General features: G+C 49.9%; 1 protein-coding gene across 3 annotated transcripts in view; it reads left to right on the top strand.

The window, feature by feature from the left end:
- Positions 1 to 27,162, top strand: part of Tmtc2 (Transmembrane O-mannosyltransferase targeting cadherins 2) — a 175,831-nt gene that overhangs the window by 66,346 nt on the left and 82,323 nt on the right. For all 3 annotated transcript variants that reach the window (XM_076815904.1, XM_076815903.1, XM_076815902.1), the window contains exons 2-4: positions 13,779 to 14,019; positions 15,444 to 15,740; positions 21,454 to 22,345. In XM_076815904.1, the coding sequence (XP_076672019.1) occupies positions 13,779 to 14,019; positions 15,444 to 15,740; positions 21,454 to 22,345 (1,430 nt within the window). The remainder of the gene's footprint in view (positions 1 to 13,778; positions 14,020 to 15,443; positions 15,741 to 21,453; positions 22,346 to 27,162) is intronic.

The raw sequence follows: 27,162 nt of genomic DNA on the forward strand, positions 1-27,162 counted from the left end.
AGAATAGATGTCTGCGTTCAAATTGCGTTGACAAAATAAATCCATGCACAGCCATCGGAGAGTTAAAACATATAACAATTTCGTAGGAACAATATAAGAATCAAATTACGAACCCAAATAAACCGACTCCAGAACCGTTTTAGAACCGATACAGAACCGAAAAAATAACGGTTCTAGAACCGTAACCGAAATTGATATAGTCAGAAATTTCGGTTCCTTATAACAGTTATCCAGAATATCGGTTCTTCATAACTGTTTCAAGAACTGAAACCGATATCATAACTGTTTTAAACCCCTGGATGTGAACGCAAGCTCGTGGCATATGCGACGTACCCTAACCAAGGTCCACGATAATATCTGGTACGTGGTCCTCGCGTTTTTAGCGAGATTAGCGGAAATTGGTAATTGCGTTGCGTTTAATTTAGCGACGCAGGACGAACTGTGTTTAGCAAGCATGGTTACGGTTATTTTATGCACGCACCCCTATACGGCAAGCGATTCGTTATGAACTGCTCGCAATATATTCTGTAACAAGGGTGGTCGAGGGGGTATTTTATTAAAAACGCTCGGTTCGAACGCGCACAGAGATCGGCTGCATTTCGCAGCCGTTATCCCGGATTAATTTCAACGCTTTTAGTAGCTCCGCAGTCGTATTCGTCCCCTGTTTTCATTCGCCACTCTCGTTCCATTACATCCGCTCGTGTATGCATACGCAGCGCTGCGCACAACATTTCGCGTTTTACTCATTACACACCGAGTTTACCTGCAATAATTCGCGTGCCAGGGGTGGTTTAGCAGCCGCAATAAAGCTAACCTACGCGGATCCCTCAATCCCGAGGACACCCTGGGAGCTGCCACGAGGCGAGCATCAAGCCTGTGTTTTCCGGCCTCCTTGATCACGCTGCTGGAAAAATCCTATCAAAGCCGCACCGACTGCTAGCAGTCGAGAGCCTGCAGGCCCTGAGGTTGGATCTCCGGGATTGAAGGATGAACCTTTGGTGGACATTTCCGGGGTCCGAGCTTTGATCCTGGATCAAACCATCGATTCAATTTTCAGCTTTTTACCACGGTCGGAAGCCGTGGACTGTTTCTACCCGGCTCCGTGTTTCTCTTTCCTACGTATTCTATGCGATGAATCGGCGGGTTGAGTGGTCCCTCGTGTATCAGATTCTCAGCAGTCGCTTCATGAATTTCGCGACTGTGCTTCGCCGCCAGTTGGATTCCGTGGAAAAAGGTAGATAGTGCCGGCAATAATCGTTCATCCGGGCCTTCTATTTCGGGCGTAACAGTAACTCAGTAGGACGTGGCAGGGGGACAGGTGGAATTGGAGAAAGTGGGGCATCCGCGAGGGGGCGAGGCAAGACGCGGGAGAAGCAGAGGAGCTGGAAGATACGGACGACGCGCATCGTCGTCGTCGAGAGGAGCCGGACGGGGTAGTTATTCAAACTATTCGAGTAGCAAGGAATTTCCTGCAGCCCCGTCCAAGAGGAGGGAGGCTTCCCTCTCGAGGCAGGAAGGCCGAGCCGGGCGTACGCGTCTATACCGTTCGTTCGTGCCATAGTTTCCCGTTGTAACCGCGATCGAACGTCCACCGACCCCCTCTACGACCCGCTGTACCCACCCCTTCCCTCCAGGGGCATTGTGGCCCGTGCAATTTGTCTTCGCGTCGATGAATGGAATTACGTGGCCTCGAATCGCCCAGCGCCGCGATTAAATGCCGGAACAGGAGGTAAAAGGGTAGCGGGGGCGGGTGGGATCGACGACGATGAGTAGGGAACCGCAACTTTATTCTTCCTTCGAACCGAGGGGAGCGTTATTGGCTGCTCGAGTGAGATAGGTGCTTAATGAAAAATTAAGGGTGCCACTCGCCATTTACACCGGCTTTTGAGCGTCCATTGGTTTTCACGAGCGTTCGGAACGGCCGTCGTTACTCCGCGGCTCGCTGCTACCACGACGATTCCGATCGCCATTAGCGTTTACGAAATTCACCCCCTTTAAGAGGTCCGCCAGGAAATGAAACGATACGAGGTCGACCTCGCTGTTTTTTTTTTTTTTTTTGTTTCATTGGAACGGAAGTCGCGCAGGGGACATTTGCATACTGGCTTCGGCATGGAGAGTCGAAAACGAGGGCTGCTCGACGATTCTTCCTACCCATTTCCTCGTCTGACAGATTTTCCAAACGGTTTCCCTCGTCACACCCTTCTTCCGAGAAAACTGCTTCGGTCTTGGTGCGCAGCCCTCGCGAGCAACCTCGTTAACCTCAGCGCGACGACAATTACCATTACCCGGAATCAATTCCACACCCTACTGGCGTCCCTACGTGAAACGCAGGGGCGACGTTACAGAGCCCCGCAGAATTATTTCCCTCGACGCGCGAGGACCGAGTGGCCGATAAACGCGGTAAGAAACGGATAACGGCGGTTCTCTTAGCGACAGGTAAATCCTGGGCTGCCTCTGGCCGCATTATACAAGCAAAGTACGTAGTCGTCGTCGATATTGGCGACACCGGGCGGCAGTCGTAAAAGATTCTCTCTCTCGTGCAAGCAGACAAGCGAAATCCTCTACCGTGATCGGAATAACTAGTCCCATCTGAGCGCAGCCGATCGAGTGTGCGTAAATGGGACCCGCGGGGTCGAAGAAAAGTTACCAGGGTTGGTCGAACCCGTGGGCAGGGTGGGCGCGTTTCAAGTGGCGTTCGAGGAGCCACCGCGATCTGATTTCCAGGCGACGCTATGAATTTTATTACGAGCCACAGTCTACTTCGGATTACCTTCTCCCATCGACTAATCAAATTCGGGACAACGAGTCTTCGGGGGACGACGTCGTTGCTCCTAGAACGATTCCTCGTCGGTCTCGCGCTTTGAAATTCTCGTCTCGCTCTCCATCGTCCAGCTTCCATGAATGGGAACTCTGCTGCGTCGTCTTGATAAGCACCAATTACATGCAGGTACTTCCCCAGCCGCCAGGAATGGTAAATATTTACTTGCGAATAATAATTGCCCGAGTTCGGGCCGAGGTCGACGCTGCAACCAATGCAAACGCGGATCGCCGTTCCAGTTCTTGGCGTTAATTTCGTCCATTGAGAAATAAATGACGCCCGGCTATCGATCCGGCGACTATTAGTAGTTCCGAGGACAATAAAGGGCTGGTCGGGGTGAACTCTCAGCTGGCATACACCGAGGGTGCAGTATTTTTATCGGCTCTTCGAACGAGCGGCTCAGAAAAAGGCTGGCTTAAATATCGATTGAAATTTTAATCAAACGCTGCGGCCTGGGTCGACCAATATTTTCGATAAAACTGACGTGCTTGTTTTCGCGGGCGCTTGCGACTCTTTCGTCGTCCACCCGCCCCTTTGAATTCGACACTGTTAATTGGATTACCGCGCTAGTTGTCGGCTGTTTGTCCGACTATCGCAGCAACTTTGTGCGCGGATTATGGCGCTCGTTTTCATCTCAATGTCGATTATTTCACTGTCAGGCATGCGAAGTCGCATTGATTTTGGCTTCGAAACATTCGACTAACTCTCCAGGTTGTCATATTCGTAAACTGGAGGTAGCAGAACGACGGAAACAACTAAATTCCAGGCTGACAAGGAACACTATTCAATTGATGATGGAATGGCGCAGATTTTTTTATATTGATCGAAAGTATATGTCACAAAGGTCACAAAAATGCAAGCTAAAGATGCTCCCAAAAGCTGGTCTGACCTTGAAAAATCGACAAAGGTGAAAGCGGGACAAGAAGAAAAATGAGGGAAAGAGAATGACAAATCTGTCTGTTCAAATTTAAATATATTTTCATATAATAGAGATATTTAAATTTGAACAGACAGATTTGTCATTCTCTTTCCCTCATTTTTCTTTTTTCCCCTGTTCCATCTTTGTTGATTTTTCAGGGTCAGACCAGCTGTTGGGAGCATCTTTAAGTTAATTTTTTGTGCCCTTTGTGACATATACTTTCGGTCAATATAAAGAAATCTGCGTGATTCCATCAATTGAATAGTGTTTCTTGTGAGCGCAACACCCTTCATCCGATAATCCGACGTCAGTTCGACCTTTGAATGCCCCAGTCACGCTATGAAATCACGAGGAGCCTTTAAAACAAAGCACTAATGTTTGAAAAGAAAAGAAACGACGGACCGATGGAGCTTCGCGATTTATGGCCGTTCGATATGCAACGTCCAGGAGTCACGCTATCTGGGTTAAACGTCCATCGCTGGATCTTATTTTCCGGAACGCCACCCTCGGCGGAGTGGGATGGGGACGATGTAATAACGCAAAGAGCATCCGCGAAGAGTGGTCTCCAGGTGCTCGACTCCTCTTCTCCCTTTGAGCATTGATTTTCCTCGGCCGGGGCTGGCGTTGATCCTTATTGCGGTTCCAGCTCGTAAATCGAAAGAGCGAAAGTCGCGCGTAAGAATCCTCCACGTCCGTTGCCGCAATAATTCTCGAGCATCGTGCCAGCCGCCGGCTTCAATGCAACTCTCGACCCTTTAATTCTATCACGAGCCCCCGAGCACGGGGAGCCTTTAATAAGCCCTCCATTTACGGGATCCCGTGGAAGAATCGAAAGGTCAAGTGGAACCGAGGGACCGAACAACCGTGAATCGCACCTCCGCCCACGCTTCGGCTGCCTCGCAGGCTAGGGCTAGAGAATAGAGAAAAAAACGGAGAGGGTTGCAGGGAGGGTTGTGAATACAGGGTTGGCCGAGAAGGAGGCGCGACCGCCAGACGTCTACTGCCAACGGCCCTGAATGGACGCTCGTTCGCGACGAATACGCCGAGAGAAAAGATGGGGAAGAGGAAACGGGCGGACACATAGAGACACGGGGGAGGGCCAGGGGAGACCAGAAGGGATACCTTTATTACCAAATGGCGAGGTTGGGCACGGAAAATAGAAGGGACTTTCGTCGTCTTCAACGATGGCAGGCTGCCAGAGGCTCCTCGGATAAAAGGGGAAATACCTTGGATACGGGGGAAAGCTACGGGGCACGAATGATCCACGGGACCCGTGAAATGACACTGGCTGCAGGCCATTCTCGATGCAAAATAAAATATTACGTACCACCGTAGAGACGCGTCCCCATTCACAGAGGGAGGCTTCCCTTTGCGCGGCGGAACGACTCGTGGATAGTAGAGGCTCCGTCGAGTTAAAACGGGACGCGCGTGTTAGATATCGAAAACGCTCGATATCGTGAATTCGATACCTTCCCCGGAGCTGTTACTCGTAGCCCCTGCTAAAGGTACTCTCCGGTTTTTGTCACCGCTGCGAGCGGGGGCCTCAGTCATTGGAATCGCGCGCCGCGCCGTCACCGGTATCCACTGTTCCCGAACAATGCGATTGTTTCGGATCCGAGCGCTGTGACTGAAAGCTGTCGCGGTGGAAAACTACCGCGATGACGTGGTACGAATCTCCACCGGTTCGCGTGAACGCTCTAAATTCGTAACACCGTACCGAATCCTCGCATTGTGGCTACGGAAGAAACTTTGATATTACAGCTGCGACCAGGGAACAGTTCGGAGGTGTTACGTGGGTGGTATGTACATCAGGCGGGGTTTTACGCGTGGAATAAAACTCAATAGTCGATTATTCCAAGTTTACGACGCGTATTAAAACTCAACCGTTTCGTAGACGCCGGCATCCTCTAACAAACCCCCGAAACGATCTGCACTTAACAACTCGAAGGGTGCGTGACAAAAGCTTCTTTCAGGACCTGCACCCACTTCGTCGGCAACCATCTAGGTCACCTAAACTTTGGGAAGAATTACTCACAGTTCAGGGAAAATTCATTTTAGCGAGATACTCCGATCACCCTTGCCGCGGCCGACGAAGGCGACTGGCTGTTACTTGGAGAGCAATTTCTATTCGTCGCACGGCCCTTTCGAGTGGCCACAGGCGAGCAAACAGACTCGCGCCGGAGTTGCGACGTCGCCTCCGCGAACTCTGATTCGATCGCACTGAATACCGCGAACTTCCGAGTTCGCCCCCTCCTGTCTACAGTTGATGACCAAGTAATCTCGCCAGGCTCGCGGTAGTCTCGTGTTCGTCAAGAAACCAGACCACTTGGTCCGCCCCAAACACTCGACGATTTCGAACTCGAATTCCCCTTATTTACCGTCGAGGCAGATTCCCAGGCGGGGCTGGGAGAGGCTTCCCTCGCTCAGCCAATTCCCCGCCGAGTCAGTTATCATTTTCAAAGTATTTCCCCCGTCGAGTTAAGAGCGGCAGAGGTGCAAGAGGGGCATCGGCTGGCATGCAGAACGTCGGAGAGGAACCGAGAAGCGAGGCGCAGCTTATTCGGGGATGGAGCGGGGTCTAGATCGAAGCAGGGATTGAAGTGATCGATGAATGGTAGCTGGCTTGGCTTTTCGGGATCGACCGTTAGGAGATTGACCCCTGTCAGGGGTTTCTATTACGACGCTCTCGGATTCCCCGCTATAAAGGGTATATAGGCGCGCGTCTGGCGAGAGACGTTCTTTCTCCGCTTCTCGTCCTTGGCCCCGCCTTCTACTTCATCTCTTTATACGCCGCTTCTCAAAGAAGAGGAACGAACCGGGCTGCCTCGATTTACGCCCGTCGATTTTCACGCCCCCCGGTATAAGCCTCGAACACGTTCCCGGTGACCTCTGGAAAAAAAGAAACTGATCACCTCGTAGACGCGTGAAAAAGGGCCTGTGCCGGACCACGCGTCCACCTGGATCGCTCAAGTTTAATGTTTCCCCTGTTTCTTTCCGCCACGTTAATCGAGTCTTTGATTACCCCGCTAACGAGGCAAAATCTGTGCCGGACATTGATTTTCCATGAAATACGGTGAATGGTTGGACGGTCGTGAGTGGACACAGGGACAAACGAGTTTTAGGTTGATTAATGGGCGAGGGATGTTGTTCATTCACGTTACAGGCCCTTGATTTCTGTTCATTGCTCTTGATCTGATTTTAGCTAGCCTCGTGTACTCAATACCCCCATACAATTCACTGGCTCGCCCTCAATTAGGAGCTGCAGCAAAGTACCAAACATCGCTTCAAAGCGTCGCCAGAGCAGCCATATAGGTAGAGCGAGCGTCGAGCGAGCTGGATGCTATTCCAGGGTAGCTAAACACGCGTCTACCTTAGACGGATGGCGGGCGAATTAGGGTTGACGTATTTCGTTATAAAAGTGTCGGTTGCGTTAGATATTAGCTCCTTTAGCCGGGAGAGTTATTGGGCTCGGTCGGTTCAGTGGCTCCGCCGCTTCGCAAGTAGTTTGCCTCGCAATGAGGCTAAATACAGCCAGTTCCTTGCAGTACCAGCGACACGCGCGGGTTGCAGCGGGCCAGGAAGTTCTGCTGGCTAATAAATTCTCATCCAGAATCGGAGCTTTATTTCCCTGGGCAAATAAAACGGCGACGAAGGATGATTTACTTTTACGCCAGCGACACAGTTTTGCTCGCGATCCGACCGCGGTATCTGAATATTCTCCACGCATACCGGGAGCCGCGCTGTATTTCCCTTTATCAACTTCGCGGTCCCGTCTTCGCGAGATTGGATAACTTCCGTTATTTCGTGGTACGCGAAAGTCTGCGAATCTTATCCACGTTGGATGATGCATATCGAACAGTTGGGCTTTCTCGCAGCTCTCCGAGCAGCACAATGGAACGGAGTATCATCATCGTTTATCCGTCGCAGCAGGCTTGCGTTAGCAGCGTCTAATCGCAAAGTGCCGCGAGAAGCGATCGTAAAACGGAGCCGGCGATTGGTTATCGTTCGCGTCTGGTATCGATGGAGCTAGTTCCCCATCAACCTTATTGTTTCTGCGTTCAGCTGCACCCCCTCGATGGCCATTTTACGACGCCGGAGCCACCCGACGAACTTTCGGCGCTCTGATTACCGTGTCTGACCCATTTCGCGGTTATACTACTGCAGGAGCGCGCGCCTAAGATGTTGCCGGGGCTCGTAAAATATTCAATAAGCGAGATTACCCCGTGTAACGATTTTACGAGCACCCTGGAACCTCCTTGAACCGCGATCGCTCGATTGCTCGTGTTGTTGCCGTTTCTCGCGGCTTTATCGCGATTCCCCGCTACCGATGTGGGCGGATTCTCCGACGGGGAGAGATGAAAGTGCTGCACCATTGTTCAATCGTTGGTGTCGCGGGATTTTTCAGTATATCAGACAACAGTGTTACCAAACTGCAGATAGCTGTAGCGTCTCGGTTACGTGCGAGGTGGTTCGAGCAGGATATGCTGCACACATTCTTCGCTCCATGAAAGAAACGCTAGTTCGAGGCACTCGGAAGCTCGATTTCTCGTAGGAAGGGCGGTTCCTTTACGACGTAACTTACGGCACGGCCACTTTTCCCTTCCGTCACACCTAGGCGGCCGTGACTTAAGCTTCACTTTCGAAATTGCACCGGGGGAGGGAGAATGGCAGCAAGGGGCCATCAATGGGGCGCGGTGTGCCGCTCGAACGAACCTGCTGCGGCCGAGGCCCGCTCCCAAACACGCCCGTGGGATGGAATGAGTTTTCCGGGCGATTTAGTCAGGTATTTATTTGGTCCTCCCTCGCCGACATCTTCGCGGTTCTCGCTCCAGGGACCATCTTCGGGGAAATGCCCGACATAATGTAACGTCGTCGAGCCCCGTGCTATCCACCCCTCTGGCTCCTCTCTCCCTTCCTTCCTCCTGCTTTTATTGTTCTTCCCTACAAGTCTTTGGGTACCCCTACTTAACTGCTCTCTCTCTCTCTCTCTCTCCCTCCCTCTCTCTCTCTCTCTCACTGTCTCTCTCTCACTGTCTCTCTCTCTCTCTCTCTCTCTCTCTCTCTCTCTCTCTCTCTCTCTGTCTCTGTCTGTGTCTCTCTGTCTCTGTCTCTCTCTTTGCCGCGTCTCTTGACCGTTTGTTCCCTCGGAATGGGATTCGTTCTGGGAAGGACAAGACCGGGGGGTGGGCGACGGTACGGAGATCAAGATGGAAAAGGAAGCGGGAGCTGGTGACGCGAGGGGATGTCGTGCAAATTGCTGGGCGTCGCATCATCCCCTTGGGGATTCCGCGAGGAACTTCTCGCCCGTGGAACGCTCCGTCACGGCCCCGCGAATTTCTATTTATCCGCTCGGCGGCTCCCACGTTCCGCTGCCAAGGTGGAACCGATCGTAACGCGGCCAAATTTATGAGAGGGACGCGCCAGGTGTTTTACTGCCGCCCTACGGTATTTAAATTTCGCGATTCCGACGCGGCTGTTCGGGCAAAAATTTCGACCGTCGTGGGGACCGCCCCTTCCACCCCCTGGGACGTTATCGAATTTCGTCCGCGGCGGCGCCCGTGAAATATCGTTTCACGAAGGGGTAAACGAAGCGCGCTGCGTCGCTGGGTGTCGAAGAATTTAACGCACCACACACCCGTTTTGCCACCCGTCAATCCGCCTCCCCGTACCCTCCGACTCCCGCTCTGATAAATAATTCCAGTCGATTCGTGGATTAAATATGCCGTTTCGCGATATTAAATTGTCATCTGTCACGAAATTACGCGTGAATATTTATGGCCCGCCATCGCTTCGATCTTTCCGCCGTCCCGGCGGTTATTATCGCGTATCAAAATTGAGCCGCGTGACCCGGATTTATCGCACGAGAATTCGAAAGGGGACGCTCCATAGATAAAGAGACAAGATACTAGCCGTCACCTCTCCGGCTTATTTCGGTGGCGACAATCGATCGCCGACGGCTGGTGTTCGGGACAGATTCCTTCAGGAGCAATTGCTAAGTGTAGTCGCCGTCATTGAACGTCTCGAGCACATTTACAAAGTTGCACCCTCTGGTGGGAGTTGCTGCTGTAGGGGAATCGATAGCACACTTTTGTTCCTTTGCCGCTTGTTTCTCCAGCTGCACGACGCACATTGGTCTGTCCAATAACAATCTAGCGGGACGAAAGTCGCAGGTCGTACATAAATCATCAGTTAGGTGGAAATGTTTATTATTTGTTTGGAAAACACATTAAAAGTTAAAAGTCAGCCTCCCAGGGTTTTTTGAAACCAAAATTCTTATTCTTGGTTTTTTTAAAATGTAGAAAGCGAATATGGACTGTGTTTTGTAGAGAAAAATTGTTTACCACCGCGTTATGTAGAATGAATTACACATTTTAGCTCCTAACATCATTTTTGAAGATAAAATTATTTTAATTATGTACAAATATTATGCAGAGTTGCAAATATTTGCAGCTATAACTTGTGAATATGTACTCTATAAAGCAAATAGAACAAAACGGCACAAACATTTTCAGGTTCCACGAGGTTCCTGGGTATCTAGAGCTTTTCCAACGAAAGCTATTGAAAAATTCCATCATTTTTATGATTATATTTTAATTCTGTTTGTTGGAAATTAAAATACTCATGGCTGAAGCTTGATTTACTATTTACTTGTACCTCTGCAATCCATTATTGAAATTACTAATAATTTAAATCGCGGTACAATTGAGCACTTCTGATATATAGCTGATACTGACGCACATTAACAATCGGTTACTAAGCGGCCGCTTCACGTAGGTTTCACCGATCGTTACTTCTATGAAATACGTATAAAGTTGCATACCATATCATTCCGATACCTCTGACTCAGTAATTTGTAGTATGACCAAGATTCATTCATTTTGTATGCTCATGATTTTGGACTTTTGTCCCGCTAGACCATCAATACAGACCACAGTGCGACGCCCCAATCTCGATCATTTCCACCGAACACTGTCCGTTGGATTTACAGATCCATCTGGAATCGTCGTATCCAAATCGATCTGTTTTTTTATAAGTGCGCCCCTCGCTTGGCCATCGAGCGTGCAATCGATAGGACAGCCGTCCCTGGCCGTGCCCGCCTAGCCACCCGCCTATTCAACCCCTCTTTTCCACTCTTTCGCGTGGTATGGTGCAGCGCACGGCCATGGAGATTAATCATTGGTCGATTTTAATATCGCCGCGGTATCTATATCACCGCGTGGGTCAGGTGGCGCGGGGGGGGGGGGGGGCGGGGGAGGCAGGGGTGTCGGTACGTGGCAGAGGTGTAATTTATTAATTCATTTCTACGCCGAGGGGGTCGGCCAATAATTCTAATTTGACCGCGCTAAGCGCTTTCCGATTCGGTGGCTGCTCACGAAGAACCCCGGAGAAAATTGAATCGGCGTCCCTGGCCTTACGTAAGTCGACGGGAGAGGCTTAAAGGGGTTGGACCGGTATTAGCCTCTCGACTTTGGGGCTGGAAGAGCCACGTTTCCGGGGCTCTGAACCCTCCGCGTGCAGTCACGTCTCGAGCTGCTCCGTTCGAGACCGGGCACCGAGTTTCATTAACGTCACGTGTACTGTCAGAAATAGTCCTCGGGGAATACCGCGAACGTGTACACACGGATAGAGGCTAGGGATGAGCGGCGTCGAGGGGCGGGCGAAACGCGGGGAGGGAAAAGCGTCCCCGTTTCGCGACAGTTCTGACAGATGCTTAATATCACCAATGCCAGCCGCGACTAATACCGTGGATTGCGCGACGTTAGAGAGCCGATTCTCGGAAGGAGTCGCTTTCCATCCTGTTTAATCGTTAATTTTCCGCGGTGGCGAGCAGCGGGCCGGCCTAAAGTGATTCGCGCGTGATCGCGATAACTGCGCGCCCCCTCCACCCGAGCCCGCCGTGCATCATCTCGTTTCTCTGTAATAACGAGGAAATTACCAGCAATCGAGGATCGGAATTTTATTGACGCCACGGCTCGTCGCGCCACAGCTTATTCTACCGCTTCGAGGGTTTTCATTAAACATTCATATTTCCAGCCGAGCGGCATCGCTAATGCTTCCCGTTAATAATCGATCAATATTAACGAGGGACGATAAAGAGTCGACCGGCTGAAACGGATTGGTCCGCCTCGTTATTACATCCTTTCCCATAAATACTCGCGCCTACGCGCCGGCGGTAGTCGCAGGTAGACACGCAGATGGAAATAAACATCGAGAGGGGAAAAGTTTACGCGCCATCTGCTCGCTCGTATAAATATGTCGAGTGCCTGAGCGTGCCGCCGCGGCAGTCGAGGGAACGGAACTCGAGTGCCGCCAAAGAGGATTGTTCCGAAGCTGGTGCGGCGCGATTCTAATGAATTTCGCGAGACCGTGGATCCCGCTTACGTTAACGTTCCGACGGTATCCGCCAGACACGGTCGCTTAAATTGAAGAACTTGCGGTAACGACGGCTCTGCAACGTGAGTCAGAATCGTAGGTAGGAGTTCGCCCGGGTAACGAAATTGAAAAACAACAGCGCTACGTTGTAAGAGGCGCGGAGACGCGGCAGTGTATGAGTTCAGTAAATCGGGAGGATTTATTCCAGCATGAAATTTCGAAACTCTGAAATCGCCGAGTCCTCTCGAAACTTTTAACTCTCGCTTACGATAACACCGGCAGAATAGTTTAATCATCTGTTTCGAATCGAGCCGCGGTCGAGAAATAAACAGCGACAGCGTTCGATAAAGAAGCCGCGCACCCCCCTCCGAGCTCCTCGCCCACCCCTGCCGTCGAGTCGTCTCGCAGAGAAATAATTCCCAAACGAGGCAGCAAAGCGCGGACGAAAAACTCGGAATGCTGCAATCGGCATGAATGGAGATTAATTGTTAGCCGTCCCCCATGCCGAGCCCCTCGCCGCGATTTTACAACTTTTTATTATCCGTGCTTCGCGAGCCGCGCCGCTTCGACGCGACGACTTAATAAGACCGGGAAAAAAAGCATCCGTTGCGAAGAGGCATCGCCAGTAATTCATTCGCACACGGTCGATGCCATTTTCCATCACCTCGAGGGGAATCGATTACCTATACCGAGCATTAATCGGTGGCGCAACGAAGGGGCTGGAACCTCTGCCACTCCGCGCACACGTTATTCCGTCTGTCCGCTGGATTTTCCTATCGGATGATACCTAGGTACTCGAACCAGTTAGCTGCTTTAAATCTCGTGCTCCCCCAAGAAGTATCCAGCCAGCATTGCTTCGCATGCCCGCGTAGAAAATGCGACGCGATTGGGGAAGGGGCGAGGCTTATCAGAGGTCCGTTCATCAAACTGCTGTCTCTCTCCTCCATTTCCCCGGCCGATGGCACAGGTACGTCGCCTCCGGTGTAGTCGGTTCGCGACTAGAACCATCGCGTGTTTCGCTGGTGAATATCGATTGTTCGCGTCGATTAAAATGCCGCGGGCCCTGCGGTCGACCGTCGGACGGATAGCGCCGCGAAAATGACGCGCGACGGGGGCGCACGGCCTACACAGAGCGCGAGAGCACTCTTCGCGTCGGCGTTATTAATTCAACCGGGAATGCCTGCTAATTGCACGGCCTGGGGGGGGGGGGAGGAATCGCGTTGAAGCACATCGTGAAAGTACAATGCAAATAGGTAGAAATTATGAGCTCGGCGGCTGCCTCCAAGTAAAAATGGATTTAAAAGCGCGCGAGCGCGAAGAACGCGGTATTGCGTCGCTTTGTGGACGGAATGGAGGGCACTTGCGGGAAGGAGTACTCGTTAAATCGTTACCGAAGTCGTTACTCGGCTGCGCGCTTGTTTTTCGTCTGATTACTATGCTCGTTGCGCCGGGGCAAATTGGATTAGGCTCTTTAGCTCCTCCTGCGTTTATGATTCGCGCAAGGGGTAGACTCTGCATAGACGAGTGGCTTTCTGCGCGCGTTCAAAGTGGGTTGAGGAAATAATTAAGTGTTACACCTTGCGTTTGTCGTTCGAGGAGACTTTATCTCCCTATCTTTTTATTATACAAACACACGCTAACGCGGTGACTTGTTCGTTTCGGTTACAGAAGGGCTATCCTGACGAATCCAGACCTGCTGTCCAGCACGCCGTGGCATCGGCTGCTGGAGAATGACTTCTGGGGCACGCCCCTTGAGGATCGAGGCTCCCACGGCAGCTACAGGCCTCTGTGCGTGGCGACCTTTCGACTGAATCATCTTCTTGGTGGCCTGGAAGCCTGGGGTTACCATCTAGTGAACGTAGCTCTGCACGCCGCCTGCACCGTTCTCGTGGTCAGGGTTGCCAGGAAGGTAAATTACAGCGCCACGCGGGGATAATCGCGGTAGTTAAACAAACGGAGCATTTTAAATTCATGGATTATTCAAACAGGAAACTAATTCGAGCGCGTGCGAGTGTGTGGGGTTGAATCGCGGCTGGAAAAATTCGCATTCATCTGCTTTTCGATTAACGCCCGTCGCTTGTCTGCCGGGCCAGATTTTACGTCAGAGCGGTAGAAAACGGGATAATAGTGACACCTGTAGAGCGTACGTCATGCAGAGTTGATAATACCGGACCTTATGGCGGACGTTGGAAATAAAATTTTACCAGCCCATTTAATTCCCGTATATTACGCTAATAACTGTGCGGGGATGCGCCTTCCACCTGACGACCGCTCGTGTCACCTGCCACGGCGATCGTAATGGAAACGCGATTACCGTGGGAAATCCGCTACTCCGTTCGGAGAGCTTCGGTTCCGTTCAAGCTCTCAGCTCTACCGCGGTATTTAAATCCACAGGCCGATGCAAGGCAACGCCTTCGCGGGCCGCGCTCCACAGTGGTTTGAATGGAGTATCTTGCTTTCGTTTTTCATAATATCGAAAAATGTTTTAGATGAAAGTTGAATGGTTTCTAGGAGGCCATGATTTAATGTAATTAGTTTTTTAAATGTCGACGCACAAAGGTCTGAATGAAGGTCATCGATGTTTTGTTAAACGGAACCATATATTTTTTAATACATTACTGGATTCAGTTCATCATTTTCTATGACAAAGTATTAACCTAGTTATGTCGAAAGACTATTAGTTTAGGAGATATTTTAATTTAATCATTAATATTGACATACACATATCTCCTATACTAAGGAGATATTTTGTTTTTATTAATTTTCACTTCAGACTTGTAATCAGCAACCTCAAAACCCCCGGGATACCATTTTTTTTATAAATTGAAGGTTTCACATTGATGCTATCATATTTTTTCCTCGATATGGGGATTTCGGACCACTGTGCGCTCCGCGAATAATACAACATTCCCGTCGTGCTTCGTTTATGAAATATCTTGGTAAAATAATAGAAGCTGTTTAAAACACTCGTGAAACATACGCTGCATTCTGCAAGTAAATACTCCCAAGTTATATATCGTGCGAGACACTTTGAACAGCCTCCGTCATGCACCCCAGGAGGTGGGGAATTTTATGCTGCAAGACACTTCGGACTGAAGTTGCAGCAACTTACCTATCGCTAAATTTCCCGACTACTACGCCCTTATGATAAACAGAAATTAACGTCGAAAGTTGGGCAAGCCTGCCGCTCACCCTCGAGATCGGTTCATTGTCCTCGATTCTAAAGCCACCCTTCAGGCACGCCACCCGCTTCGCGCCCCCCGCAACGGCCGAGAAACACACGATCCCCGGGCCCATTGTCCACTTGTTCAGCTTATATTTGTCACGTTGCAGGTGCTGCCAGGGAGGAACAACCTGGGGCACGCGATCGCCGGCTTCCTCTTCGCGGTGCATCCGATTCACAGCGAGGCGGTGGCGGGCATAGTCGGTCGCGCCGACCTTCTCGCCTGCCTGCTGACCTTGTCGGCCTTCCTGGCGTACTGCGCTCATTGCGATCAAACGAGGGCGCCGTTCCCACTGCTGCTGGCCCTCGTGTCGTCCACCCTGGCCACCCTCGCCAAAGAAACTGGAATATCCTCCCTGGCCCTCTGCCTCCTCTGGGAGCTCTGCCGTGGCGAGTCGAATCGAAAGGTAAGCACCAGTACGGACCTCCACGTTTGTAAAGTGAACCCTCACATCCAGTCCCGCGAATTTTCCAGCGAGCACCTGCCTCGCCACGGTATGGCAGATTTTTACAAGGTTCCGTGAATTATCCCGCTCCCGAGAGCATCCACCGTTCGCGGCGCAACGTGACGCAACGGCGAACAAAGTTCGTCGAACCGCGTCGCTTCTCACGTGTCCCGGACACATTAGCGTAAATTAACGTTTCGAGAGTTGCATTACGGCGGATTGCGCCGGGCCGCGCTTCCGCCTGCCATTACGAATATTAACAACTGAAAATGGACTGGCGGTCTAGTAGAACGACGTAATCAAATTACCCCTGACGAGGGAAAGTAGGCGACCGAGAGGAGGACGCGTGGGTGGGAGCGGGCCAGGCGGACAAACCGCGCAGGGAGAGATTATTCCACGGGCGGGGAATTGATAACGGGGCGCAATTAGGTGACGCGGATACGATTATCCTCGAATGTACGCTGGGACGCGACGGTACTTATAAGCGAGCGAGGTGGCGTCGAATCTACTGCGCGAGCGTAATGTGTCTTTGCCAGGTAGGTAGTGCATCACCTGTAAGGGGGATGGAGCACGTAGTTATCAACCCTGGGGTGACTAATTGTTCTTAAAACGGCAAGTGGACTATATAGAACGCAATGTTTCCCCAATAGATCCCAGAACGAAAGAATTTTAATTCTACCCTGTCACTTAGTTTCTCCATGGGATTCAACAGCCAATTTCTGTTTGATTGTGTTCCGCGGCACCGTCTAGAAGTATCCGCGAGTAGGGATTGCAAAATTACCGACTTTTTCAATTACCGGTAATTCGGTAAAATTTTCAATCAAAACCGGTTTACCGGTATTTTTTTAAAGTATTTTTTACATAATTAAATATTTTTTATTTAACAATTCCTTTTAACAAATAAGCACGTAAAAAACATAATTCGTCTAAGCTTTGGTTTCCTGATCGCGACCTAATTTATGTACAAAATAATCCAGCGACGGATAAAGCGCTCTCAGATTCTACACTTGTAGACCGAGTTGGCATTAAGAAATCATATGCCATTTGTATATATTTTCTCTTTACTTTTTCTACTTGAAAATACGTCCATTTTTTCATGGCTGGATTCAGATTTTTATTTTTTTTTCTTCGGTTTTTGTTTTTATTAGTAATTGAAGTGTTTTTTCACTGATAACGTAGTAGATGTCGATAGAATTAATGAACGCATACATGCGCTACATTGCTATACGTAATTTCTCGAATCACCGGTAAAAATTTCAGGGTATTTCTCGCGATTTACCGGTCTCCCGGTAATGCAATCCCTATCCGCGAGGGTGCACCGGCGGTAGACAGTCGTGTAACCGATAACGCAACGGCCCTGCGCCATGTGGAAACGCGAGCCAGCCAGCGATCTGGCGCAGACAGGGGGCTGATGCACGGTGAGCCAGCTTCAGCCGCGTTCAACTAGCTCCGCACCGGCTTTAACCACCTTCAGACTACCTCCAGACACACACCTAGACCGCTCGGCTCTGGAACGCTCCTCCAGGCGTTCGCCTTTCGTGCACATTGCATCCGGATGCGCTGGATGCATCAGACGCCTAGCGTGATGCATGTCGCGGGCCAGCTCCAACCACCCTCCGTGGGTTGGAGGGATGCCAAGGGTCGTTCGCGTTTCCCAACACCCCTCCGAGTGTAGCATCGCGCGGGAACTCGATCTTCCTGGCTCTTCGTCTCTGTCCTCCCCAGTTGTCTTTCCTCTCCCCCTTGCGCCTCTCCCCTTTCGCCATATTTTTCTTCTTATTATTGCACCTCCTCGCCCCGAGATCTCGGCTAACCTGGAGCGAGGACGCGGAACCGTTTCCCTTCGAGTTTCTTGCCGACCTCGCGCGAGCAGCCAAGGACCTCAGCGCCCCGCTGGAAAGCGGAAACGTCACGCTAGCGCCACGGAATCTCTCGCTCGATGTTTTCCGCCCGTTTTGTCACGCCGAGGCGAGAAAATATGCGCGCCACGGATCTCGCGCGTACGTCCCTCGGCGTCGAATATAGGAAAGGGGGATGAGAATGGAAGGCGTCGTGTTGCAGTTCGCGGAAACGAACGCGTTCGTGGCGACGCGACGGTGCGGTGGCTCGGTCGACGTGCACGAGTGAATTATTAATAAAACGACGTTGCCTGCAGCGCGATCTAATTCATTATCGTTGATAGTTGGCGTGCTGTTGGCGCCGCGACCCCGTTAATCGCTCCCCTTTCGTCAAAGGAGCCCTTTGTCCCGTAACTTCCGGCACAGAATTGCCGGTTGCAACGACACCGAGGACGCTACCGCCGCTCTCCTGCAACTCGGTTACATTACCCCCAGCGAATTATTCCTTCTCCGTGGCTGGTTGCAAACTTCTGCCAAGTTTCGACTCGCGAGAGAGCTATCGTCTCATGATTAGCCCTCGCTCCCGTGGAACATCGACGAACCACGGACTCGAAATTTCACTCGGTTTGAGGGGACCTTCCAATCTACAGCCCCAAAAAATAGGTGTATTTTTAGGAATTAATTAAAGGAAAACTACTACATATATTTTAATGAGACTTTTTGCATTGTATTAAGGATATTTTAAATTATAGAAATATATTTTTTGTTTTATAATTAAGCATTGCAGACGGCACTGGGAAGTCGTTAAAGTCAAGGCGTCAAAAAATTAATCCAAATCGGTGGGACCTGTATCTCCAAAACTTATTATCCGATTCGACTGAAACTTCTCTTATTTTGAAGAATATACTTCTGGTTAGGGGGGAACCAGGAAAAATTACAAAAATTACATTTTTTAGAAAACAACGACACTTGAAGTTTGAAATCACTTTTTCCATATAGTTTTCATCCTTTCAACGCCTTTAAAAATGATAAATTTTCAAATTTTTGTAATTTTTCTGGTTTTCTCTCTAGCCAGAAGTATATTCTTCAAAATAAAAAAAGTTTCAGTCGAATCGGATGATAACTTTTGAAGATACAGGTCTCACCGAGTTTAAGAACACTGTTTCCGGAAAAACGCGTTTAAAGTTTTACGTGAGCGCCGAGTAGCCGGTTGTGACCCATGCATTTGCCGCTACTCAAATGCCTATAATTTCGGGGATTATACGAATTTCAGCAAATCCTTTTAAATACGTATTCCTAAAGGTTGAACATTCGAAAAATGAAATTAGAAAAAAATTGACTTTTAGACCGGAAGGTCCACTTAACAAGCGCGAGCTTTGCTGATAGCGCATTCTTCCAGCTCGTCGCTGAAATTTCGTCCCCCTGGTCGTCAGACGATCAATCATCACGAACCCGGGCATCCGCTGAATTTCATCGACGCACAGTGGTCTGTCCAATAACAATCTAGGGGAACAAAAGACGCAGGTCGTACATAAATCATCAGTTAGGTGGAAATGTTTATTATTTGTTTGGAAAACACATTAAAAGTTAAAAGTCAGTCTCCCAGGGTTTTTTGAAACCAAAATTCGTATTCTGGGTTTTTTTAAAATGTAGAAAGCGAATATGGACAGTGTTTGTAGAGAAAAATTGTTTACCACCACGTTATGTAGAATGAATTACACATTTTAGCTCCTAAAATCATTTTTGAAGTTAAAATTATTTTAATTATGTATAAATATTATGCAGAGTTGCAAATATTTGCAGCTATAACTTGTGAATATGTACTCTATAAAGCAAATAGAACAAAACAGCACAAACATTTGCAGGTTCCATGAGGTTCCTGGATATCTAGAGCTTTTCCAACGAAAGCTATTGAAAAATTCCGTCATTTTTATGATTATATTTTAATTTTGTTCGTTGAAAATTAAAAAACTCATGGCTGAAGCTTGATTTACTACTTGTACCCTTGCAGTCCATTATTCAAAATACTAAGAATTTAAATCGCGATACAATTGAGCACTTCTGATATATAGCTGATACTGACGCACATTAACAATCGGTTACTAAGCGGCCGCTTCACGTAGGTTTCACCGATCGTTACTTTTAAGAAATACGCATAAAGTTGCATACCATGTCATTCCGACATCTCTGACTCAGTAGCTTGTGGTATGACCAAGATTCATTCATTTTGGATGGTCATGATTTCGGACTTTTGCCCCTCTAGACCATCAATACAGACCACTGTGCGACGGCTGTATGTTATATGTATACTCGTGCATGTTTATGCACGATTGTCGCGCAAATATTTTCAGCGTTTCGGATAAACGAATAATATCAAAAGCTAGTAATTCCCGCGCGGTTCAGCTTCCAAGCGACCCGTACCGAAAGGCTTGAAATATCGGTCGCGGAAGAGCACCGATTTAGCATCCCTTCGCGCCAGCGTTTTTCCCAGTGAACGTTAAAAGCGAGTCGTTAGAGCCGCATTCGCGCGAATCTATCGCGAGTTATAGAGCATCGCGGCCAACAAAGCCCCGGGCTCCGGTGCGATTCTAGAGGCCGCAATTATCGGCGGCGACTTCTTCCGCGGTCGCGCAATTTCACGTTAAAATGTCGCTCTCGCGTTACGCCGACCGGCGGTGCCACCGCTCGCTTTAAAAGCTTTCGACGTTACTTTTTCATTTGCACGGAACACTGGCCTCTGAACCGCGTCGATTAAGCGTGCAGCGCGCGCCTCCCTCGCGATACCGCGATGACCAACCGCAATTACACTCGCTGCACGCTCTATTTAGTCCCCTGTCGTCCACTTAGACCGACCGTCGACGGTTTTTAAGAACCGTAGCACCTGCTCCGTTTCCATCCGGAACGAGCCATCGCCCGTTTCCTGTCGGCCATCCCCCGTCAGAAGGGGTTGGCAGCGATCATTGCCAGCGTCCCGAGGCCTGCCATATATCCGAATCATCCCTCGTGTCGCCCTTCAATCCTGTTTTACGCTGAAAAACGCTGGTCGCAGCGCGAATGGAAAAACAACTCTGGTCGAACCGACGCAGCGGTATTCCTTTGGCTGTCAGCCTTTTTTCCCGGGACGCATCGCTTTTTTACGACCCCCTCCCGTTCGACTGCACGGACACGCCGGTTCAAATTACATTTCGCCCCGAAAATAAAGGCACGGGAACTGCGTTGACGTTTCTCGCTTTGCTGGTCAGCTAAAAATCATCCAAAGCCTGTCTCCTGTAAATTAATCGCGGAGCCAGCGGACGCTTTGGTCGCCGACGCATGCTTGCGTAGCTGGGAAAATTAGTTTGGGAAGTGACCCCCCCCCCGCGTAGGAGACATTTCGTTTAAATTACACGCGGGGGCGAGGCGCTTTTGATTCGGCCACGTGCAATTATTAAGATTCCATTTAATTACGAGGGAAGCGCTGCCAATATCCCGATTACATCGTGTTTCAATTAATATTCCCGGCTCTGTGATTCGTATGTGTCAGTGTTTTCATCTATTTCGATGACGATCGATTTAGTACAGATGAATATTTTATGATATGCGACAGCACGTCAGCTCAAAGGGTAGAGATATTTAGGCAGCCAATTTATTCAGTTACCTACTTGTTGAACCGTGGACCAGCATCCCGATTTCAAAGGAGTATTGAAATATTTTGAATAACTTTCGCTACTCTATGCGCGCTTGCCTATAAATTCATGGAACTCGTGCTCCATTTCCCCCAACAAAATTCCCTTCCTTTCCACAGGCTACTCTCACCCTTCCAGCAGAGATTAACGCGCAGCCCTTCGTCGTTGCAGGTGAACTGTGGCCTGACCCGCACCCGTAGCCTTGGCATTCTCTCTGGAAGTCTGGCCCTGCTGGCCCTCGGCAGACTGAGGATCACGGGCACGAGGCCCGAGTTCGCCAGCGCGGACAATCCAACCGCCAGACACCCCTCGCGCCTGACGCGCGGCCTGACCTTCCTCTACCTGCCAGCAGCCAGCGCGAGGATGCTGCTCTGCCCCAGCACGCTCAGCTTCGATTGGTCCATGGACGCCGTGCCGCGAATCACGAGTCTGCTCGATGCCAGGAACATCGAGTCGGCCTGTTTGTACACAGCCCTGATAGGCACCTCGATCTGGGCGATCAGAACGCTCCGCCGTCCGCCCAGGGAGGCAATTCTCAGCCTGGTTCAAGCGTACCCCCGCTCCCTCTCCTCGAGGTGTCCCGTGTGCGCGGGCAGACGCACAGGGAGCTGCCACACGGACGGCTGTCGAGCCGCGAATAACAACAATAACAGCCCGTTCGGCGACTGCCACTGCGCGAAGAGGCCAAACAGCGGGGCCTCGATGACCTACAGTAGTGGATTCGCAAGTAAGCAGGCGGCAGCTACCAGTGTCGCGGTGTCGATCGGTTTCCTTGTGCTCCCCTTCCTCCCGGCTAGCAACCTCTTCTTCTACGTGGGCTTTGTCATAGCCGAGAGGATTCTGTATTTGCCGAGCGTGGGTGCGTGTTTGATCGTGGGCGCCGCCGTCTCGGGATGCTATCGGATAGCTAGGAGAAGTGGCTCGAGGAGGCGAGGCAGAACGGTCTTGCTGTCCACCGTTCTGCTCGTGTGCCTGATGTCGGCGAAGACGCTGCTGAGGAACGCAGACTGGTTCGACGAGGAGAGCCTCTACAGGTCTGCCCTGCAGGTCAACCCACCGAAGGGTGAGTACTCGTTGCTTAACGATCTAGGGTTTGTCGAGTTTTATGAACCGGGTTTTAAATGCAAAATAACCGGGTGTATATAGAGGAAGTGCAGCATATTTGGAATACTGTTGGTAATTTGGAATACCGAAGTATCTAATAAACTATTAACGCTATCTAAATTGTAACACTGTAGATAGTAGGGGCTAATAACCTGTTAACTAATGACATTTGTGGAAGAATCGCTATTTTAACATTTTCGACTTAATCTGCAGAATAAGAAAACGTGAATCTGCAAAATTTTTTCAGCAAGTATTCAATCGTTCCAATCATGGTTAAAATATGTCGAAACTTTAGAGTTAAACACTTAATCTACTCATTTGCATGTTCCTTCTATGGTTCCGTGCCAGTTTTTCGATAATTTCGAGAATACAAAGTGTGACATGAAATTTTAGGTTTCAATGGCATGTTGCTAATTTGGAATATTCCAAGGCTTAGCATTGCTTTTGTTTCACGAGTAACGGCTACCGCCGCGTCGGTTTGGGCCAGTGCTGGCTAATTATTAAACGATTTTTAAACGATTTTATTCAGCTTCGATCCTCTACTTGTTTATATGTATGTATGTTTGTTTGTTTTTATGTTTGTTTGGTTCAAATCTAGAAACTCAATTTTAACCCACTTTCAACTATCCAATAGACTTGAAATTTTGCAGGCGTACGTAGTTTAGATGACAATACAAAATTATGAAAAATAACCCCAAGTGGTTTAAAAAATTACCCAGTCATTAATAAATATAATCCATAAGCACAAATCTAAACGACTTGAAATCAGCCTATAACCACAAATAAAACTTGGGCACTAAAAAGAAATTAATAAAAAAAATATATAACAAAATTTAAGTTAATATTTTATTTAAAATACAATAAATTATTTAGTTTTTACTGTTTTAAATAAACTTGTTTAACTTAGTACACATATTTATTTTTCTATTTTAATTTTATTTTTGTGAAAATTCGAAAACCGGTTTCACCGGTTTTTTGGTAATAGTGAAATTCGAAAACCGGTGTTTTCAAAAGTCGGTTTTTGTATAAACCCTATATCGATCTTTGTAGCCAAGTTATTCGGTGCTCTTCCATACCCCGCGCGAATACAATCACCCAGCGTTCCGCGATTCTTTACTAAAACGACCGAAAGAACGATACGGGAAGTCCGAATACCGTAGCGATAGTGCATTAGTCCCTAATGAAGGACCAAGCTCGCTGAAATCCCCAAGGCACGCCCGAGTGCCTCCACCCCATCGCGAACCCTTCTATTGTGCCCCAGAGCAAATACGTTAATACTTAAAATTACGGCGCGGTATCTCTCCCGGCCTGGTAATGCTTTAATTCTTCCCTCGCCGAAGGGACTAAAAACCACCCTAACAATAGAGACACGCTGTACGTCCGGGCCGGTGAACGAATTAAAAAGATAAAGATAACGGATAGTCGCGTGCTGATGATGAACGGCGTGGCCTCGATGATCGAGACCAGATACGTCCGCGGGGACAAAATATACGGCACGATGTAAAAATGAAATTCAGCCCCTGCCTGACGGATATCGCTGGCAGTTTTCTCGTTATACGCTGGCGGTTGGCCCCCGCTATCCAGCCTCTCATCTCCAGCTAGCAGCTAGCGGCTAGCCAGCGATCCGCCTACCGTGTACATAAAATTGCCCGGGAAGGTGGATACGCGACATGCAATAGGGTGACACGTAGTCGCCCGGCACCTTCTTCCACCCCCTTCCCGCCCGTTTTTTTTATCGTCCCCTCTTATCCGTCTTCGTCCCTCCTTTTTATCCACCTAACCGCCAGGACACGTCTATACCCTTGTTCGCCAACGTTTCCCGTGTCCTCGATCCGCTCGCCTCGTTTGCAGCTCGTCCTTAGCCACTGTCCACGCTATAATTTCGATCGTTATCCACGCTTTTATTGGCCCACGCGGGCAAGAAGGTCGGACCTTTAGGAAAATTGCCAGCGCCCCAGTTCTCCCTTGCCGCGATCGAGCACACCCTTTTTATTACCGTAGCTTTGATATATCGTCGTCGATTGTGTTCGTCGCTCCTCTATCGCTGCTCCTTTTTTCCCCTCCCCCCTCCCTCTTATTTTCGTCCGATGAATCGGTGATACGGGCCACTGGCTGAGACCCCGAAGTGCATCGGTTTCCCAGTGACTTTCTTTCTCTCCTCGAGGTTTTATCCTGCCCCCTTATCCGTCTCTGTCCGTTTTTCAGCGTCGCTCCTCGTTTTTGCCAGCTATCTCCTCGATCTGAGGTTACTCTCTAGCCGCTTCATACGGCGCCCTTCCTCCCCTCCCACCTCCTCGGGCTTCCTAATTACCAGACCACCCCCGCTCACCCCGATGCAGCCGTCGGATCTGCTTGCCGTCGCGGTCGCTTCACGCCCGTTTCCAAAACCATTATCGCGGTCGCTGCTTATTCGCCGAGTTCCGGCAACTTCATTCCGCCAGGAGTGGTGCCCGCGTTAATACACTTTGTAATACGCTCGTTCAGCCCAGCTAGCCGCGTTTCCGCGATGCTCCTCCTCGCTTTGTCGCGCCCACCCGCTTTGTTTCCCCTTTTAATCTTTGCGTCAAAAGCGCGGCGGGAGAGGGTGGTCACGCGAGGCGAGGAGACGCTTGCAACGTGTTACGACCGCCGACAGACCCTCTGGCGTCGTTACATCGCTCTCGTCACGGCCGCCTTTTAATTAGGTATTGCCTTGTGCTCTCGTGCTCTCGTGCGCGCTGCAAATATATTCAGTCGTCGGAGCGACGCAGGCTGCGCAGTCCTCCGAAGGGAGAAGAGATAGAACCATGGGTGCTCTTCGTTTCCCTCCATTGAATTCTCGTTTCCCGCCCGTATCATTTATTGGTAGCTCGGTGGAAGTCGTTAGCATAGATAAGAAATATAGAGCGCGGAGGGTCTTTTATCAAATAATTAACACTGCTCCTCCTGGCCTAGCCGTCCACTCTGAAAGAAACAGACTTCCAAGCTGACTCGTTGGAAGTTAGAGAGCACTGGGTCAGAAGCAGCACGGTCCAGCAAACAAAAGATCCAGCCTGGAATCTTGGTTCGGCAAACTTGCCCGGCCAGATTCTCTCTCCCCGACTCTTTCCTTTTTCTTTCCCCGTGAACTCGCCCCAAAGTCACCCCCCGCTGAACGTGACGTCGGCTCGACGTCGCTCTGGCTCCCACGTAGCCATCAGGCCGTATCCGAGCGCGATTTTCCACGGTTAACCGTGATTTCTCGACCTATCGCCTAGGGAGCCGGCTCGCGACAGGAATGATTAGGCACGCGTCGGTGAGCGAGCAAAAAACCTCGAGCGAGAACGGATTCTGCTCGGCACCCTCGTCCGTCCGCGTGATTCTTTCTTCGGTATGAATCTTGACGATCGCGTCACGAGCGGAAAAGCGTGCTCGTGCTCGGAGAGCAGCAGAAACGCGCCACTCGATGGAATCGCGGGACGATGAAATATGTCCCCGCGGCGATTTATCGCGTTTATTTATCGCGACTGATTTAAAATGCCTGCCTCGCTGCCGGGGGGGTGGACTGGATTATCGCGGAGTCGTTGCTCGGAGGATCGAGCAGTCGTTTAGAGCGGGAGATTGACTCGGTAGTCCTTTTATTTATGAATGTAAAGTGTCAGAGGCAATCTGTGACAAACGATGGTAATCTCTTTTCGTTCCTCTTTTTCTTTTGTTTCAATTACGCTCCTTCCTTCCAGCTGTATTTCCCGCTGCCGTCACACATCCTCCGTTATTTCACATTTTCCGTCGCCGTCTAAAGGCCGAGTTGCCCTTTCGTTCGTCACGTGACACTCGATCTATCACCCGCTAAATTTGCATCGCGGCGCTCTCTGAATCGCGAACATTCCATTTGGCCATTCGTCACAGTGGCATTGGAAAGAAGCATGTAATTGGATCGAAGAAACCACCAGGCTCGACTCGATGGGCAATGGAAATGGAAAGCGCAACGGCTCGTTGAATTTTCCCAGCGTTGCGTCGCGAAACTTTGCCGAGGCCACGCCATCGTTAACACCAAACACTCGACTTCATCGAGCGACTCGCACCCTCGGCGTCGCGCTCCAAATGCGCCCCTTAATCCACGGCTCAATAATAAAGCGAGACGCGGCTTGGAAATCGCCCCGGAATGCCCCAAGACGCGCGCGGGCTGACGACAGACGTTCCATTTTTCGCCTCGCGAGTTTCCCCCGCGATTCACCGGCGCAAAGAAAAAAAAAAGTTCCGAATCGTTTCGGATAATTAAAAGTCCTCGGCAAGCTTGAAAAATCCCTGGAAGAGACCGGAGCGCCCGGGAAATTCCGAATAGCTCGAATGCTCGGAGCTATTCATATAAGTCTCGGGACAGCCAGAATTTCTTAAGAATCTCGGGACAAAAGGGATTAGTTGTTAATTAAAATTATGCCCCGACTGTGCGCGGGCGGATTATCTTTCTGCTGGAAATGCGCGACGCGGCGCTATTAAAAATAGCAACGCGGGAACAGTTTAAACGCGTTAGAATACAAGAGGTTTTAAGAATAATCGCGTAGGTGTTTACGAAAGCGGGAGCATGTTTTACTTTCGCGCACGTAATGCCCGTTTCGCGTACTCCACCGTCTACTTGTCCCGTTATTAAATTTAATTTCTGCTTCGGAGGAGATTCTTTCGCGTGGAAAACGCGGCTACGTGACGGGGAGCTCGCGTGCCCCTATTACTTCTCGAAAAACAGTCTAATTTCTGAAACTTTTTCCCGCTGCTCGCCTCAGCCCGAATTCGAAACTTTCCAACCGCTTCTATCCGACG

The sequence above is a fragment of the Andrena cerasifolii genome, chromosome 7 (genome assembly GCF_050908995.1).
Source record: "Andrena cerasifolii isolate SP2316 chromosome 7, iyAndCera1_principal, whole genome shotgun sequence".
In the NCBI taxonomy this organism is placed as follows: Eukaryota; Metazoa; Arthropoda; class Insecta; order Hymenoptera; family Andrenidae; genus Andrena; species Andrena cerasifolii.